This window comes from Vipera berus (assembly GCF_964194415.1).
Source record: "Vipera berus genome assembly, chromosome: 3".
Classification (NCBI taxonomy): Eukaryota; Metazoa; Chordata; class Lepidosauria; order Squamata; family Viperidae; genus Vipera; species Vipera berus.
In genome coordinates, this window is record NC_138204.1 from 109,872,133 (window position 1) to 109,887,611 (window position 15,479).

Consider the following 15,479-nt stretch of genomic DNA (forward strand, 5'->3'; position numbering starts at 1 on the left):
CGGACCGGCTTGGACTCTGACTGGGCAGAGTCTAATGTGGAGGAATCAGGCGGTCTTGAGCACGTTATCTGGAATGAGTTCGACCCTGTTTCCCCTGATGATGTGGACAGGATCATGGGGAGACTGAACACCACCACCTGTTTGTTGGATCCGTGCCCCTCCTGGCTAGCTTATGCGGCTCGGGAAGGAACACGAGGCTGGTTCCATGCAGTAATAACTGCTTCCTTGAAGGAGGGTGTCTTTCCTGCCGCCTTGAAGGAGGCGGTGGTGAGACCCCTTCTCAAGAAGCCTGCTTTGGACCCGGCTGTTTTAAACAACTACCGTCCAGTCTCCAACCTTCGCTTTCTGGCGAAGGTTGTTGAGAGTGTGGTGGCGCATCAGCTCCCTCTGTTCCTGGAGGAAACTGATTATCTGGACCCGTACCAATCGGGCTTCAGGCCTGGACACAGCACGGAGACTGCATTGGTCGCGCTGGTGAATGATCTCTGGAGGGCTAGGGACAGGGGTTGCTCCTCTGTCCTGGTCCTATTAGATCTCTCAGCGGCGTTCGATACCATCGACCATGGTATCTTACTGCGGCGTCTCAGGGGGCTGGGAGTGGGAGGCACCGTTTTACGGTGGTTCTCCTCCTACCTCCAGGGCCGCTCGCAGTCGGTGTTGACAGGAGGGCAGAGATCCGCCCCGAGGTCTCTCATTTGTGGAGTCCCTCAGGGGTCGGTTCTCTCGCCTCTCCTGTTCAACATCTATATGAAGCCGCTGGGCGAGATCATTCGTGGTTTTGGGGTGGGGTATCATCAGTACGCTGATGATACCCAACTTTTTCTTTCCACCCCGAACCAACCCAGTGATGCCCTCTCCGTGATGTCCCGGTGCCTGGAGGCGGTTCAGGTCTGGATGGGGAGAAACAGGCTTCGTCTCAATCCCGCCAAGACTGAGTGGCTGTGCATATCGGCATCTCGGGTTAACCAAGTTATTCCATCCTTAATGATGGGGGGTGAGGTGTTACCCCCCGTCGATAGGGCTCGCAACTTGGGCGTCCTCCTGGATTCACGGCTCAATTTCGAAGACCATATAGGAGCCGTGACCAGGGGGGCTTTTGCCCAGGTTCGCCTGGTGCGCCAGTTGCGTCCCTATCTGGACCGAGACGCCCTACGCACAGTTACTCATGCGCTTGTGACCTCCCGTTTGGACTACTGTAACGCTCTCTACATGGGGCTGCCCTTGAAGACCACTCGGAGGCTTCAACTGGTGCAGAATGCGGCCGCGCGAGTTGTAATGGGGGTTTCCCGATACTCCCATGTAACACCTCTACTCCGTGAGCTGCATTGGCTTCCGGTTGCCCTCCGGGTGAAATTCAAGGTGCTGGTTATCACCTATAAAGCCCTACATGGCCTGGGTCCGGGATATCTGAGGGAACACCTGCTGCCGGCATCAAATGCCCTTCGCCCAGTGCGTTCCCACAGGGAGGGTCTGCTCAGGGTCCCGCCGGTAAGAGACTGCCGGCGGGTGACACCCAGGGATAGGGCCTTCTCGGTGGGAGCGCCTGCCCTCTGGAACCAGCTGCCGGTGGAGCTGAGAACTGCCCCCGACCTTCGATCATTCCGCCGGGGCCTGAAGACCTGGCTCTTTGAGCTCTCGGGCCCAGACTGAGGAGGAATTTTTAATTTGGGGTTCTTTTTAACTGACTACAGGGTTAATTTAATATTTTTTAATTTGGTTCTTAATTTTTGTATTTTGGATTTTTAATTCCCTGTAAACCGCCCTGAGTCCTCAGGGAATAGGGCGGTATATAAATATAACTAAATAAATAAATAAATAAATAGACATACCCAATTCCAGCAACTGTTCTTTGTATGTTATATCCTCCGGCTAAATCCGGCTGCAACACAAGCCCGATTCAGCCCCGTCTGATGCAGATGGTGCAAAGCCGCCCTTTTGAAGCCCAAAGGGGCTTTTCCTTCCACCCACCCTTTGGAATACACGCAAGAGCTGCGTTCACATGACGCACTCTTCCAGGCCAGACTCTGCAAACGGCATGCCAGAAGCCGCAACCACTGCGGGAACTCCGAGTCCCTGCCTTTCGGCAGCCTGCACAGCCGAGCGCAAACCGGCTTTGAGAGCGCATTTGCAAACGGAGCAGCCGCTGCGTCTGGAGCCAAGCCCCGCCCGGGAGGTGGTTGGCCAGGTGGGCCCGGAAGATGTGCTGGAGAGCCGGGCTTGGGGCGGCCATGCCGAGGCCGGCTGGCGAGGGCCGCTGCGTGGTCTGCGGGCGAGAGGGGCGCCAGGCCGCCAAGTACCGCTGTCCGGGCTGCCGGGAGAGATAGTGGGTAGCAGGGCACGCTCTGCTTATGCTCAGATGCTGCTTGGGCAAGGGGGAGGGGCTTCCTGCCGCTCCTGGGGTCTGGCGTTTGAAAGGGGGAGGGGAAGGGGCTTAGAGACTCTTGGGGGTGGGAAGGGAGGGTCACGTTGGAGGGGGGACTGGACTAAGGAGGCTTGAAGTTGCTTTGCAAGAACGGGGGCGCTCAATTGATTTATGTACCCATATTTTCCGGCATATAAGACAACTGGGCGTATAAGACGACCCCCAACTTTTGAGAAGATTTTCATGGGTTAAAAAGTCATCTTATATGCCAGAAAATACGGTAGTTATAAATGTGGAAGTTTCAAATCCTGATTGCTCAAGACCATATCCAGTTTTTGGGTATGCATTTTCTGTTTACATTTTTAAATGCTGCATAAATACTTTTTTTTGAATTCTGCAAGTATTGTTCATCTGAGTGTGCTGATTTACAGATGCAGAGAGAGAATAAAACATTTATTATAGGAGATAAATGCAGTCATAATTATTTGAAAATAGGCCTTCCAAAGCTCAGTAACTATGCTGTTTGTGCAATGAATCTTACCGGAAAACCTCTAGTGGTGCAAATACAGTAGCAATGATGTCACCAGCAAAAGGGTGAATTTCCATGGTAGTCAGAGAAATCTGGATAGTCCACGCAAAACGCAGAATCACATCCTCTACAATGGCACAGTAGTAATAGGCCTGTTAAACAGACAAAACATCCAGCTGTAACATCAAAGAATAATATCCACTAAATCAACCTCCAAATAAATATCTACAAATAGAGATATCCAGTTCTTCATTTGCAAATTCTACCTTTGCAGTCAATCGGTCATTATCTTTTATATGGATATAAATACAGTATCACAGGAGGTGAGGTAAATTTCTATCTGTTGACTGGTTGAAGGATAAACATTACACTATCTAAAAGGGCAGCAACAATGACATTTCTGATAGTTTGCCAGTAAATGAATTTGATAATATTTTCTTAATACAGGTAGTCTTTGACTTACAACCACAACTACGCCCAAAATTTCCATTGCTAAGCAAGACAGTGGCTAAGTGAGTTGCCCCATTTTATGATCTTTCTTGCTACAGTTGTTGTCTCTGCAGTTGTTAAGCTAGTAACATGTTTGTTAAGTGAATCTGGCTTCCCCATTGACTTTGCTGGTCAAAAGATCACAAAAGGTAATCACATGATTCCGGGTCACTGCAACCATCAGAAATTTGAGTCAGTTGCCAAGCGTCTGAATTTTGATCACATGACTGCAGAGATGCTGCAATAGTCATAAGTGTGAAAATGGTTATAAGTCATTTTTAAAGTATTGTTGTAATTTCAAATGGTCCCTAAATGAATGGTTGTAAGTCAAGGACTATCCATATCCTGTTGTCAAGGAACTGTAGACCTTTCGAGCCATAACATATCATAACTTACTTGTACTTTACAATCTACTACAGTACTTGCAATAAAAATCTATTAACCAAAGACAACAATCATTTTAATTTTTTGGTTCTATTGTGCGTTTTTCTGCTGGACAGTAATATAACTGTAAGAAATACAGTGTACTTTCATTTTATGTTGGTACCTAACATAAACATCTTGATGCCTTGAAAGTCTTGCTGTCTCTTGCTCATAAAGGTTTCTGCATATTATACATCCTTTTTTTTGCCAAACTACAACTTAACCAATTATTAGATTCCAGACATGCTCCCATCAGTTCAAACAAACCTAGGATCATCTCCAGAGCACCAGGTTACTGCTTTATACCACTAAGAAGTGGGGATGGGAGATGACGAGGGAAAATGTCTGCATGTTTGAGAGACAGAAACAGAGAAAATGAAAGAGGAAATAAATAGCTGCTAAGTTGATGGAAGAAAAATTAAAACAAATCTCTTTCTGAACTAATTCTTACTTATTTTTGATCCTCCAACGATAATTCAGTTTAATTAGTTCTCTTTCAAAACACATTTTAAAACAGAAATTAATAGCAGAAGCCTTCTTCAGCATGCACACTTAACAGTTGCAGTCACCCATAAGTATTTCCAAATAAACACTGTCCATATACACACTTTTTGTGGGTATACAATCTCTTCCCGGAGGAAAGTATTTTCACCAGCGTTCTTGTCAAAAAGACCCCAGTCCATCTTCAAGTCCCAGATAAGAGTATAGCAGGAACTAATGAAGTAGAAGACAATCCACAAATAGAAGAATACTTGGTAGTCACTGTGTTTTTGAACTACAAGAAAGAAAAACAGCAATGTTAAATAAGGCAGTACAGACTTCACTTCATGAAATGGAATTCAGTTAATCATGTCTCAAATTCGTTTTGGCAGCATATGGTATTTTATATAAGTAGCACCACCTATAACAATGCATTTAAAGAAATACTAGTATCTGCTTTCCACATCTATAAAAAGCCTTGGTTATTCACATCTGAATAACCACTTAGAATCTTATGAAAGTATAGTTGGTTAAAAGGAACTTATCTTTACATGCAACAGGGAAAGATTACCAATGGCATTCTGCACCCCACTCCACAAAGGTCATAAACACTCATCTTTGTACGGAGTGAAGATGTATGATTATTTTTCTTTGAAGTATTGAGGTTACTAAGAGTTTGAGTATAGCTCTGCAATTCAGTGTTGTGTTCAAATATTTTAAATAGCTACTCCTCCTAAGTATGCATATTATTTGACTGTCTCAATTTTGTGCTCAACAGGTTGCTCTGTGTGTATATGTGTGTGTTTATTAATAACAAGATGGTGGGGCTATATATGTGAGTACCCGGTGACAAGTATAAGCACAAGCTTGTATAGAATAAATAAATATAGTATAGCAATGAGTACATAATGACCAATTAAAGAGTTTTAAATTACATGCAGATCATATTTTTAAGGTGGCAAGAAGAAAGCCACTACTCTCCAAAAAAAGAACTTTATTGCTTATCAACACTTTGAGAAAGATCATGGGAATAAGCCAGAAGGTTATTGGAAGAGTGTTCTGTGGGTGGCTGAGACTAAAATAGCACTTTTGAGCTTGAATAAACAAAAAAATGTTATGTTTGGGAAAAGGCATTCCAGCAAAAGAATCTTATTCCATCTGTGAAATGTTATGATGGCAGAATTATGGTTTGGGCTTGCTTTACTATCTCTGGACTAGGACAGCTTGCCATCATTAATGGAACTATGTATTCTGAACCTTGCTAGCAAATTCTACAGGAAAATTTTAGGGTATCTGTTTGTAAACTGAAGCTAAAGAGAAAGTAGATCACAACTCAAAACACACGTCCTGTGATCAAAGTACAGTTAAAACAGAAGAAAATTAATGTTTTAGAATAGCCAAGTCAAAGTCCTGATATAAATCTTAAGAAATGTTGTGAAATGACAAAGTGGGTAATCTTTAAGGAGGAATGGGCTACAATTCCTCCAAGCTGATGTGTAGAAGTGATCAATAGGTACCAGAAACATAGAAGAATTCTTTATTGGTCAAATAATAATAATAATAATAATAATAATAATAATAATAATAGCAATAATAATAATAATTTATTTCTTATTTTTTATTACATTTATATTTATATTAATAATAATAATAATAATAATAATAATAATAATAATAATAATAATAATAAGAATAAGAATAAGAAGAAGAAGAAGAAGAAGAAGTTGGAAGGGACCTTGGAGGTCATCTAGTCCAACCCCCTGCTCAGGCAGGAAACCTTATACCATTTCAGGCAAATGGCTGTCCAGTCTCTTCTTAAAAACCTCCAGTGTTGGAGCATTCACCACCTCTGGAGGCAGGTTGTTCCACTGGTTAATTGTTCTAACTGTCAGGAAGTTTCTCCTTAGTTCTAGGTTGCTTCTCTCCTTGACTAGTTTCCATCCGTTGCTTCTTGTTCTGCTTTCAGGTGCTTTGGAGAATAGCTTGACTCCCTCTTCTTTGTGGTAGCCCCTGAGATATTGGAACACTGCTATCATGTCACCCCTCACTCTTCTCTTCGTTAAACTACACATACCCAATTCCAGCAACCGTTCCCTATATGTTTTGGCCTCCAGCCCCCTAATCATCTTTGTTGCTCTTCTCTGTACCCTTTCTAGAGTCTTGACATATTTTTACATCGTGGTGACCAAAACTGGATGCAGTATTCCAGGTGTGGCCTTACCAAAGCATTGTAAAGTGGTATTAGTACTTCACTTGATCTTGATTCTATCCCTCTGTTAATGCAGCCTAGCACTCTGTTGGCTTTTCTGGCAGCTGCAGCACACTGCTGGCTCATATTGAAGTGATTGTCTACTAGGACACCGAGATCCCTCTCACAGTTACTACTATTGAGCAAGGTACCACCTATACTATACCTGTGCATTTGATTTTTCCTGCCTAAATGTAGAACCTTACTTTTTTCACCATTGAATTTCATTTTGTTAGGTAGTGCCCAGTGTTCGAGTCTGTCCAGATCCTTCTGTATCTTAAGCCTATCTTCTGGAGTATTGGCTATTCCTGCCAGCTTGGTGTCATCTGCAAATTTGATGAGTTCCCCATCTATCCCCTCATCCAAGTTGTTAATGAAAATATTGAAGAGCACTGGGCCCAGAACAGAGCCCTGGGGCACCCCACTACACACTTCTTTCCATGTAGATGCAGTTCCATTGAGGACCACACGCTGAGTACGGCCTGTCAGCCAGCTACGAATCCATCTGGTGGTGATGCTGTCTAACCCACATTTTTCTATCTTATCAAGTAGTAGGTTGTGATCTACTTTATCAAATGCCTTACTGAAGTCCAAGTAAATTATATCTACAGCATTCCTCTGGTCCACTAATTTTGTCACTTGGTCAAAGAATGTAATAAGATTTGTCTGGCATGATCTGTTTTTGACAAACCCATGTTGACTTTTAGTGATGACTTTGTTTGCATCAAGGTGTTTGCTGATTTGTTGTTTGATTATCTTTTCCAGAATCTTCCCAGGTATTGAGGTCAGGCTGATAGGTCTGTAGTTTCCTGGATCTATTTTTTCCCTTTTTTGAATATGGGAACTACATCAGCCCTCTTCCAGTCCTCTGGTAGTTCCCCAGTGCTCCAGGATCTATGAAAAATATAGTTCAGTGGTTCTGAGATCACGTCTGCCAGTTCCTTGAGAACTTTGGGATGTAATCCATCTGGTCCTGGTGATTGGACACACAAGGAATTTGTCTCTGGTGCGTAAGATCTCAGTGTACACACAAGCAACAGGTGATAAATCATGATCATAATCAGCATAAAAATACATTCATCATAAATCATAAGATACAACACTTAGTCATAGCATCCTGATAGTTATAGGATGCTAAAGAAGCAAACAACATAAATCATACTAGTATACTAAATAAAACTATTAATATAAATCATAAGATACAAGAAACAAAGTTAGAGTCATAAGAAGATAAGGAGATAGGTAATAGAAAAGATGAGAATAGTAGTAATACAGCCTTACTAGGTAGTTTGACAGCGTTGTAGGAATTAGTTGTTTGGCAGAGTGATGGCATGGGGGGGGAACTGTCCTTGTGTCTAGTTATTCTGGCGAGCAATGCTCTACAGCGTCATCTCGAGGGAAGCAGTTTAAACAGTTTATGTCCAGGATGTGAGGGGTCTGTAGATATTTCCACAGCCCTCTTTCTTACTCGTGCAGTATACAGGTCCTCAATGGAAGGCAATTTTTTTTTCTGCAGTTCAACTATCTGTTGAAGTCTGTGTCTGTCTTGTTTGGTTGCAGTGTCAAACCAGACAGTTCAATTGCAGTCATTATATTGCTCAAAGGGGAACACCAGTTAATGAAAGCAAAGGTTCACATACTTTTGCCATATGCAAATATTTAGTTTTGGATTATTTTCCTCAATAAATAAAGGAATAATGTTTTTGACTCATTAATTTAATTGGGTTCTCTTTAACTACTTTAGAACTTGTGTGGAGAACAGACCACATTTTAGGTCATTATTTTGCAGAAATATTAAAAAAGGATCCAAAAACATTTAAGTAACTAAACATGAATTCTGGTTTGCTTTTTTCCTGTACTCTAAGAAAAATCACTGAGTGCCAGTATAGTGAAAGAGCTGGGATTAGGATCAGAAAGCTCCAGGTTCCAGTCTAGCTTCAGTACTCTAAATTACTTTGTACCTGATATTATCCCTTTTAGGGAATCCACCTCAGAGTTGTTGCTATACAGAAAAAAATGAAGGAGTTCTTTGTGTGCTGCTTTAAACTCTAGTGAAAAGATGAGTAATCTAATAAAATATTCAGATAAATAGCCATGACTCACAGTTCTAGTTGGCTAGGAATGAAACAAAGCTCCTTATTTGTGCATAATACTAAGCAAGTGACAAGAACCATCTGGGTTTGTTCAGCAATTCCTACTGATAGGAAATGCTAACTGGAATAGTTCAGCAGTACACGACACACAAGCCATCCACACATAAGCCAGAATTCCAGAAAATTATTATAATGTGTTCTTATTATAATGTGCTTTTACCTTTAATGTTTAAGGAAGCTTTTTCTGCCTAAATTAAGAACATTTTTCAACTAAGTATATTTGATTTATTTATTTATTTATTTTATTAAATTTATATACCGCCCTTCTCCCGAAGGACTCAGGGCGGTGATATCAAACTGCCCCATTCTGTGAAAAAATGATCACATTTTCTTTAAGATTTCACTTATAGTTATTAAATAATAATATAATAATAATTAAACAGACTTTAAGGTGGTTGTATTGCTGATTGAATCTGTGTGCTTTTTACAAACACTTTTTGATATGAATGTGTTTGATTTTTTATAATTTTTTTGCTGCATGCTGCCCAGATTCACTTCTTGTGAGATGGGCAGCCATATCAATTTGATAAGTTAAATAAATAAATAAACTTTCTTTTGTTCTTCCGTTTTATGGAGTAGGGTTGGGCTAAGGAAGAAATAATCCCAAAACAGCAACATTGGAAACAACAAAAGGAAAACAAAACATAGATAATCTCAAAATTATTTTGTAAAAATATTCCGTAACAATATTTTAAAAAGGAAAGTATGTAAGATTTCACAAGCAACAGAGAGATGCAAGCTCTGATTTTTAGAATGAAGCATTTAGGTAAACTCTATTTAACATGGCTTTTGATTGTTTGGTAAATCTATGAAACAATATTGGTTTGTTTGTTTCATTTATTTGCCAGCTATCTTGCCAGGGGTCTACTCTAGGTGGCTTACAATAATAAAAAGGAAGAAAATGAAAGGCATGTAAACAAAAGTAAAATAGTAGAACAATAAAATAAATATAATATATACATAAATAAAATAACATAAACAGTGAAAGGTACAAAATAAGTCAATACGATATCCAAAAAGACGGGAGGTAGATAGCAGAGCAAGGGTGGGGGGAGGTGGAATCTGCCATCAATCCAATAGCCACCTGCAGCATGGACCTCTCCTATTTGGTCCCTAGGCCAACCAGAAGAGCCAAATCTTTAGGCTCTTGCAGAAAGATAGGAGGACTGGGGCAGACCTTATCATAGAGGGTAAAATATATGGGAAAGCTGATTTAAATAATCATACCCTTAGAATGAAATACTTTACCTGACAACAAAGTATTTATCTGAGACAGCCAGATACTTTCCAAGAATAGCTTGATAGTAAGAAATTGTGTATGTGAAATACGTTAAGCTCTTAGAAAAATTATTGCATAAATGCAGATCACTTTTGTTCTCTAACCAATAAGGATGTCATTCAATTTTTCTCCAGTAGATGGAAATGGATGCTTTTACATACAAAACACGGAATTCAATGTTGCATGCAAAAAATTCAACTAAATAATAAGAATGTCATCATTCCACTTAGCAGCTACCTACCAGGGTATTTTACAACCAACAGTGAATACGGATGCTATCCCTAGGGGAAAAAGGGAGCTTGATCTTTTTTTTAAAAAAAAAAAAAGAATTCATGAAAATCATTCACTTAGTCAGGCTTACCTTATATTCTACATATAATGTACTAAATTAATGCAGTATACTTTTTATGCTAATATATATATTAAATCTGGATATGTATTTAGATTTTATACAGTAAATTATGGATTTGGGGTGCATGTTTTCCTATAATCAGATAAAATTGAATAGAGTCGCTTGACCATGAGATAGGTGTCATATAAATTTAAATCTTTTTTAATAAAAAAGTAAATAACCTCAAAATATAGGTACTAATTAACTACGTTTGTAAACTCAGGACCAAGCCAAGGGTGGTTAAAAGGTTCTTTGCAATAGCCAAAGGGGAAAAAAGCAGTCACTTTTTTAAAAATAGTGATAGTTAAGTTGATAAAGACGCAGAATATGTCAACAAAGGCAGTCAAATACTGCTGAAATAAGGAAGTCCAATAAAAAAATTATATATAGATTTATATAGATTTTTCTCTCAGAGCTTTAATTGCTAGGCTCTTCACAAAACTTCTGCCACACAAATACCAGTCTTTAAACATATTGCTCCCTCTAAGTGAACATGTAAACACTGAATAAATGAGTATTCAAGTCCATTTTGTAGAATTAAATCATTATTTTGCATCAATGTTTTTTGATTACAATAAAGTCCAGTTTAAAAAAGGGTCTGCAATTTTATACAATCTAAATCACATTTAGTTTGAGTGGAGTGCACAGGATTATACATAAAAATGGATGGGAAAGGATAAAGAAATGTGTCAGGACAAAAAACTAAATGTATTTAATCATCCCCACATATTGAAAAAATATCCTTCTAATTCATTCAGAATAATTTTTCAGTATCAGCTTTTGAAAGTGTTCTGAGGACCAAAGGTTGCCTAATCCTAAAACAAACTATCCCTAATAATAATTGCGGAGTTATAGTAGAATTTAATGTGCAAGAATATATTTGGTGTTGATTTTGTAATCATAAATCTCAAGTAACAAAAGTGCCAGTTCCACTGCAACATACCAAGACACTGTATTAGACCTTGCAGCATTTTTCATAAATTGATATATTTACTGTCTTGGTAATTTTGATACAAATAAAACAAACATCATATAATCTGCTCAACATGTAAGTTTTACTACCAGAATATTTCTAGCCATAATGTTACAACCTCAAACTTTAAAGTTGAATGCTAATAGTTGCATTCACACTTAATGATCAACTATAATATATGGTTACCGGTATGTACATATATTATATATAACCTATAATATATGGTTGTGGAGTGATCCAATGCAGGGTGCCAGGATTTCAAAATAGCTTTGGGGAACAATAAAAACTTCAGTTTCACTGAAATAGCAATCAGAATCTGATTTAAAATAAACCTAGTTTTGTTAAACAAACCACAAAAACAATGCTAGCATGAAGTAGGCTTATTTAGAAACTACCTACAATTAATTTTAAGCCACAATACATTATGCTACGTTCATACATTATGCTAAGCCATAATACAGTGTCTATTCTGAAAGGGAGGGAGCTTGGTTAATATGGAAGACTCAGTATTAACTTACCACTATTATGAACATAACCATAATAGCGGCTAAAATTATACTTATTCCTGCTTTATTGCTATTATTGGCTGCATTTTTCTTTCAGAAAGAAGAACATTGAAGGGTGGACGCTTGCACTGCACAAATTCTTGGTCATGAGGACCCAGATTGTTGGGGGCAATTAAGCTGACTTTGTAATAATGCCGCTTGGGGGTGTATGAAAGCCCTAATAAGCAGGCATATACATAGAATGAAGGCTACTGCTAAGCTTGTAAGCCGCCCTGAGTCTTCGGAGAAGGGCGGGATATAAATGGAATTAAAATAAAAATAAATAAATAAAAAATACAATTAAATTATAATTATGGCTTACTATTATATGCAACCCCTGTGCACATCTCTTCATTTTCTTCCTTTGAAGGTGACAAAATTAATATAAATCAATTATAAATCATGTAGAATAGTTTAACAGTAATGAGATTTAATTAGTTGCAACTAGAAACTAAAACAAATCAAACTAAATTGTTCTATATGGTTCTCAGACCCTGTATTTTTGGGAAATGTCAAAAATGAAAGCTGAAAAATAAGGTGAGCTTCGCTTGGCCATTGTATTATGCATTTAATACTGGGTTTCCATTCTAGAACTCTTGTAAAAGTAAATAATTCTGTAACCATGTGCTGTAAGAGAGAATCTATCTCTATCACTGATGATACTCTAGCCCTCATGGGATGCAAACTATTTGCCTTGCAATCAAATGTGTCTGAAGTGCCCACAGAAAAGCTAGTCAAATATCAAAGGAAGCATTTAAAAAGGGACTTAATATGAACAGCTAGATAAATATGAGCAAAATCACTGAAGTTTAAGACAAGATCATAGGATCACTCCTTATAATTTTTACAAAATATTGTTATAAATATTATCAGAAATTTTGTCAATTTCCCAAAGAGCCAACATTTTTTCTGTCTGTTTCAAAACTTTTGAATATGTAAAGGATTTAGAATTCAAATGAACCATTCTCCACACATTATTAAATTATTTTCAAAAATGAGTTAGTTACATCAAGAAAGAAGAAAAATAAGGAGATGCTACTATTTAATTATTCTGGCAGAACCAACATTTTCTTGTATTGGATCCTTGGGCCATAAATGTCTTCAGTAGCAATTGGGAAACTATGTTTTCTGTAGAATTTCTACAGTGCAATTATTGAAAAAAATATATAAATCAGAAAGATTCCCAAGAAAATTTTTATAAAAAGGTATCAATTCCTGAACCATTTGGTCTCATCTTCTGAATGTTTGCCTACAATATCTTAACCTCTCCCCTCAATATTCATGTTTCTAGGATTCAGTTGTCACCTTTATTCCCTATTGTTTTTCCTCATTGGTATTCGGGTGATGTATCAAAATGATGTTGCTTTAGGCAAGCAATTATATCTCAATCTCTACTAGCGAATCCTAACAATTCTCTTCAATGCTCTTCAGAAAATCAGAACATTGGTATTCCAAGTAGAACCCTCAAGCATTACAATTCTCTTTTATTGGTTGAAATAAGCCATGGTACATGCACATATCTGTATTTTTTAAAAAAACAGAATTTTTACTTGAGGACTTTCATATACAAAGGCATTTGAAACTAAATCAACATGCTAAATAAAATAGATGTATTTTATGTTTAATTCCTCTCAACAGTTTAAAATGCAGCAAAGATTGTTTTCTTATCTCTTTCAAAATAGTATTTATTTCTGAGTTTTTTGTATGAAGTTTGGGAAATTTCATTCTACTCCTCTGGTATAATAATTTTTACTGTAACATTTCTAGCTATGATTTGCATATTTAGTTCATTTTATATGGATATTATTCATGTTTCACAAAACATTTTAACTATAATAACAAAAAAGTTGACATTTTAAAAATGTGTATCTTAACACCTATGTCTGATGAAATGGACTAGTTTGATAGCAATATTAACAATATATTTGCTAATTCTAAATTGCTTGAAAACTACGTAATGTAATATTTAGTAATTAAATAAGTAACAGATATAATAGGAATTCCCTGCGATTAGAATTCTGGAAACTAAAGGTAGTCCTTGAGTTATGACTGTAATGGAGCCTGCTCATTATGGTTGTAAGTCATAATGGTTATCATTTTTAATGTTTTTCGTGATGGTTGTTTAACAACCATGGCAGTTTTTAGACAAATGCTGCAGTTGTTAAGCAAACCAATGGTCGCTATGTGTGTGATTTTGCACAAAAATGCAAGTAACTACTGGTTTTTAGAAACTGTCGTAAAATGTAGTCACACATTAGGACACAGCAAATGGCCATAAATGCAACTGTGTTGTTTAGCTATTTTCTTCTTATAACTTATTTGCCAATGGTTCTAATAGTTGTAGAAATAAGGAAAGATTTCTTTATTGAACACAGGATTTAGCAGCCATATCAGACAGTTGACAATCTCTGAGTAGGCAAGGGAGATGTTTGCATCCATTTATGCTTCCTTTAATTCCTTAATTCATAATTCTTTCATCTCTTTTTTATGGTAGGAATGGAATCTTTTTCACAAAGAATAGTCTTTTCTCATTCTTCCCTTCCCTTCAATTGGTACTTGTTTTTATTTTCTTAGCATTTTTGCCTTGCTGCCTAGGTAATTCTCCCAAATTACGCAAAAATCTTTGTACCATTAACAAGATGGTTAACTAATATTAACCTAATCATAATGAGAAATAGTTTTATACTATAATTTTGAAAGGAAATTGCACCTGAGTATACTTTTTTGCTCATGTTTATATGCTGCCATTGCTCAGCAATTATTTTGGAGGACTGGATTTGACAGAAGATTGTTGCAATGAAAGGTTTATTCTTCTATATTGAACAATTACACAAAATATGTTAATTGATTTCTGAAACATATAAAAAATCCCTCTAAGTATAAAAGTCAGAAAAGGTGCAAAAATGGAGGTATTCCTCAAACTAACAATTATCTTTCAAGTCTAATAGAATACTGTAAATATAGTTTACAGTGGATATTTTAACAAGACAAAAAAGTAGCACAAGTGAGCATCACAAATTCTAATGTTCCCTCTACAATAAAGGTTTATTATTATTACAAGTGTAACTTTTTATGTGATTTCTTCCTTCTAATTCTTGTCGCAGGTAGACCTCGCTTGTCGACTGCCTTGTTTAGTGGCCCTTTGAAGTTATGATCTCACATTTATAATGATGCAGCATCCACACCATCATGTGATTGCCATTTGGGCACTTCATAACCAGTAGATGTTTACAGTCATTGCAACATTCCATAGTCATGAGATTGCCATTTGGGTGCTACACAATGGGATTGCAACAAACAGAATTAACTGGAGAACGCAGCAGTGAAATCAGAAGTTACGGTCATGTGATATCTTGCTTTGCAGTCATGGATGATTTGTTTAATGATCATGGCTGAAGGGCTAAACCTACTGCGGTCATGTGATGTTTCACTTAGTGACTATGGGGTTTAGTGATAGATCTGCCAGTCCCAACTGTGGTCAGTAAGCAAGGACTACCTTTATATACATTATGTAAATAGCCTCTATGCATAAGAATCATTCCTATACTACAAACTGTTAAGATTGGATTTACGCCAATGTTTACTGTTAAATTATCTAGGAAGGGCA

At 37.8% G+C, this 15,479-nt stretch overlaps 1 protein-coding gene across 1 annotated transcript in view; it reads right to left on the reverse strand.

Moving 5' to 3' along the window:
* XPR1 (xenotropic and polytropic retrovirus receptor 1) overlaps window positions 1-15,479 on the reverse strand; it is a 106,134-nt gene that overhangs the window by 20,636 nt on the left and 70,019 nt on the right. Inside the window, exons 12-13 of the mRNA XM_081325779.1 lie at window positions 4,412-4,578; window positions 2,904-3,043 (exon numbers count right to left, since the gene is read on the reverse strand). Coding sequence (XP_081181905.1) covers window positions 2,904-3,043; window positions 4,412-4,578 — 307 coding nt within the window. The remainder of the gene's footprint in view (window positions 1-2,903; window positions 3,044-4,411; window positions 4,579-15,479) is intronic.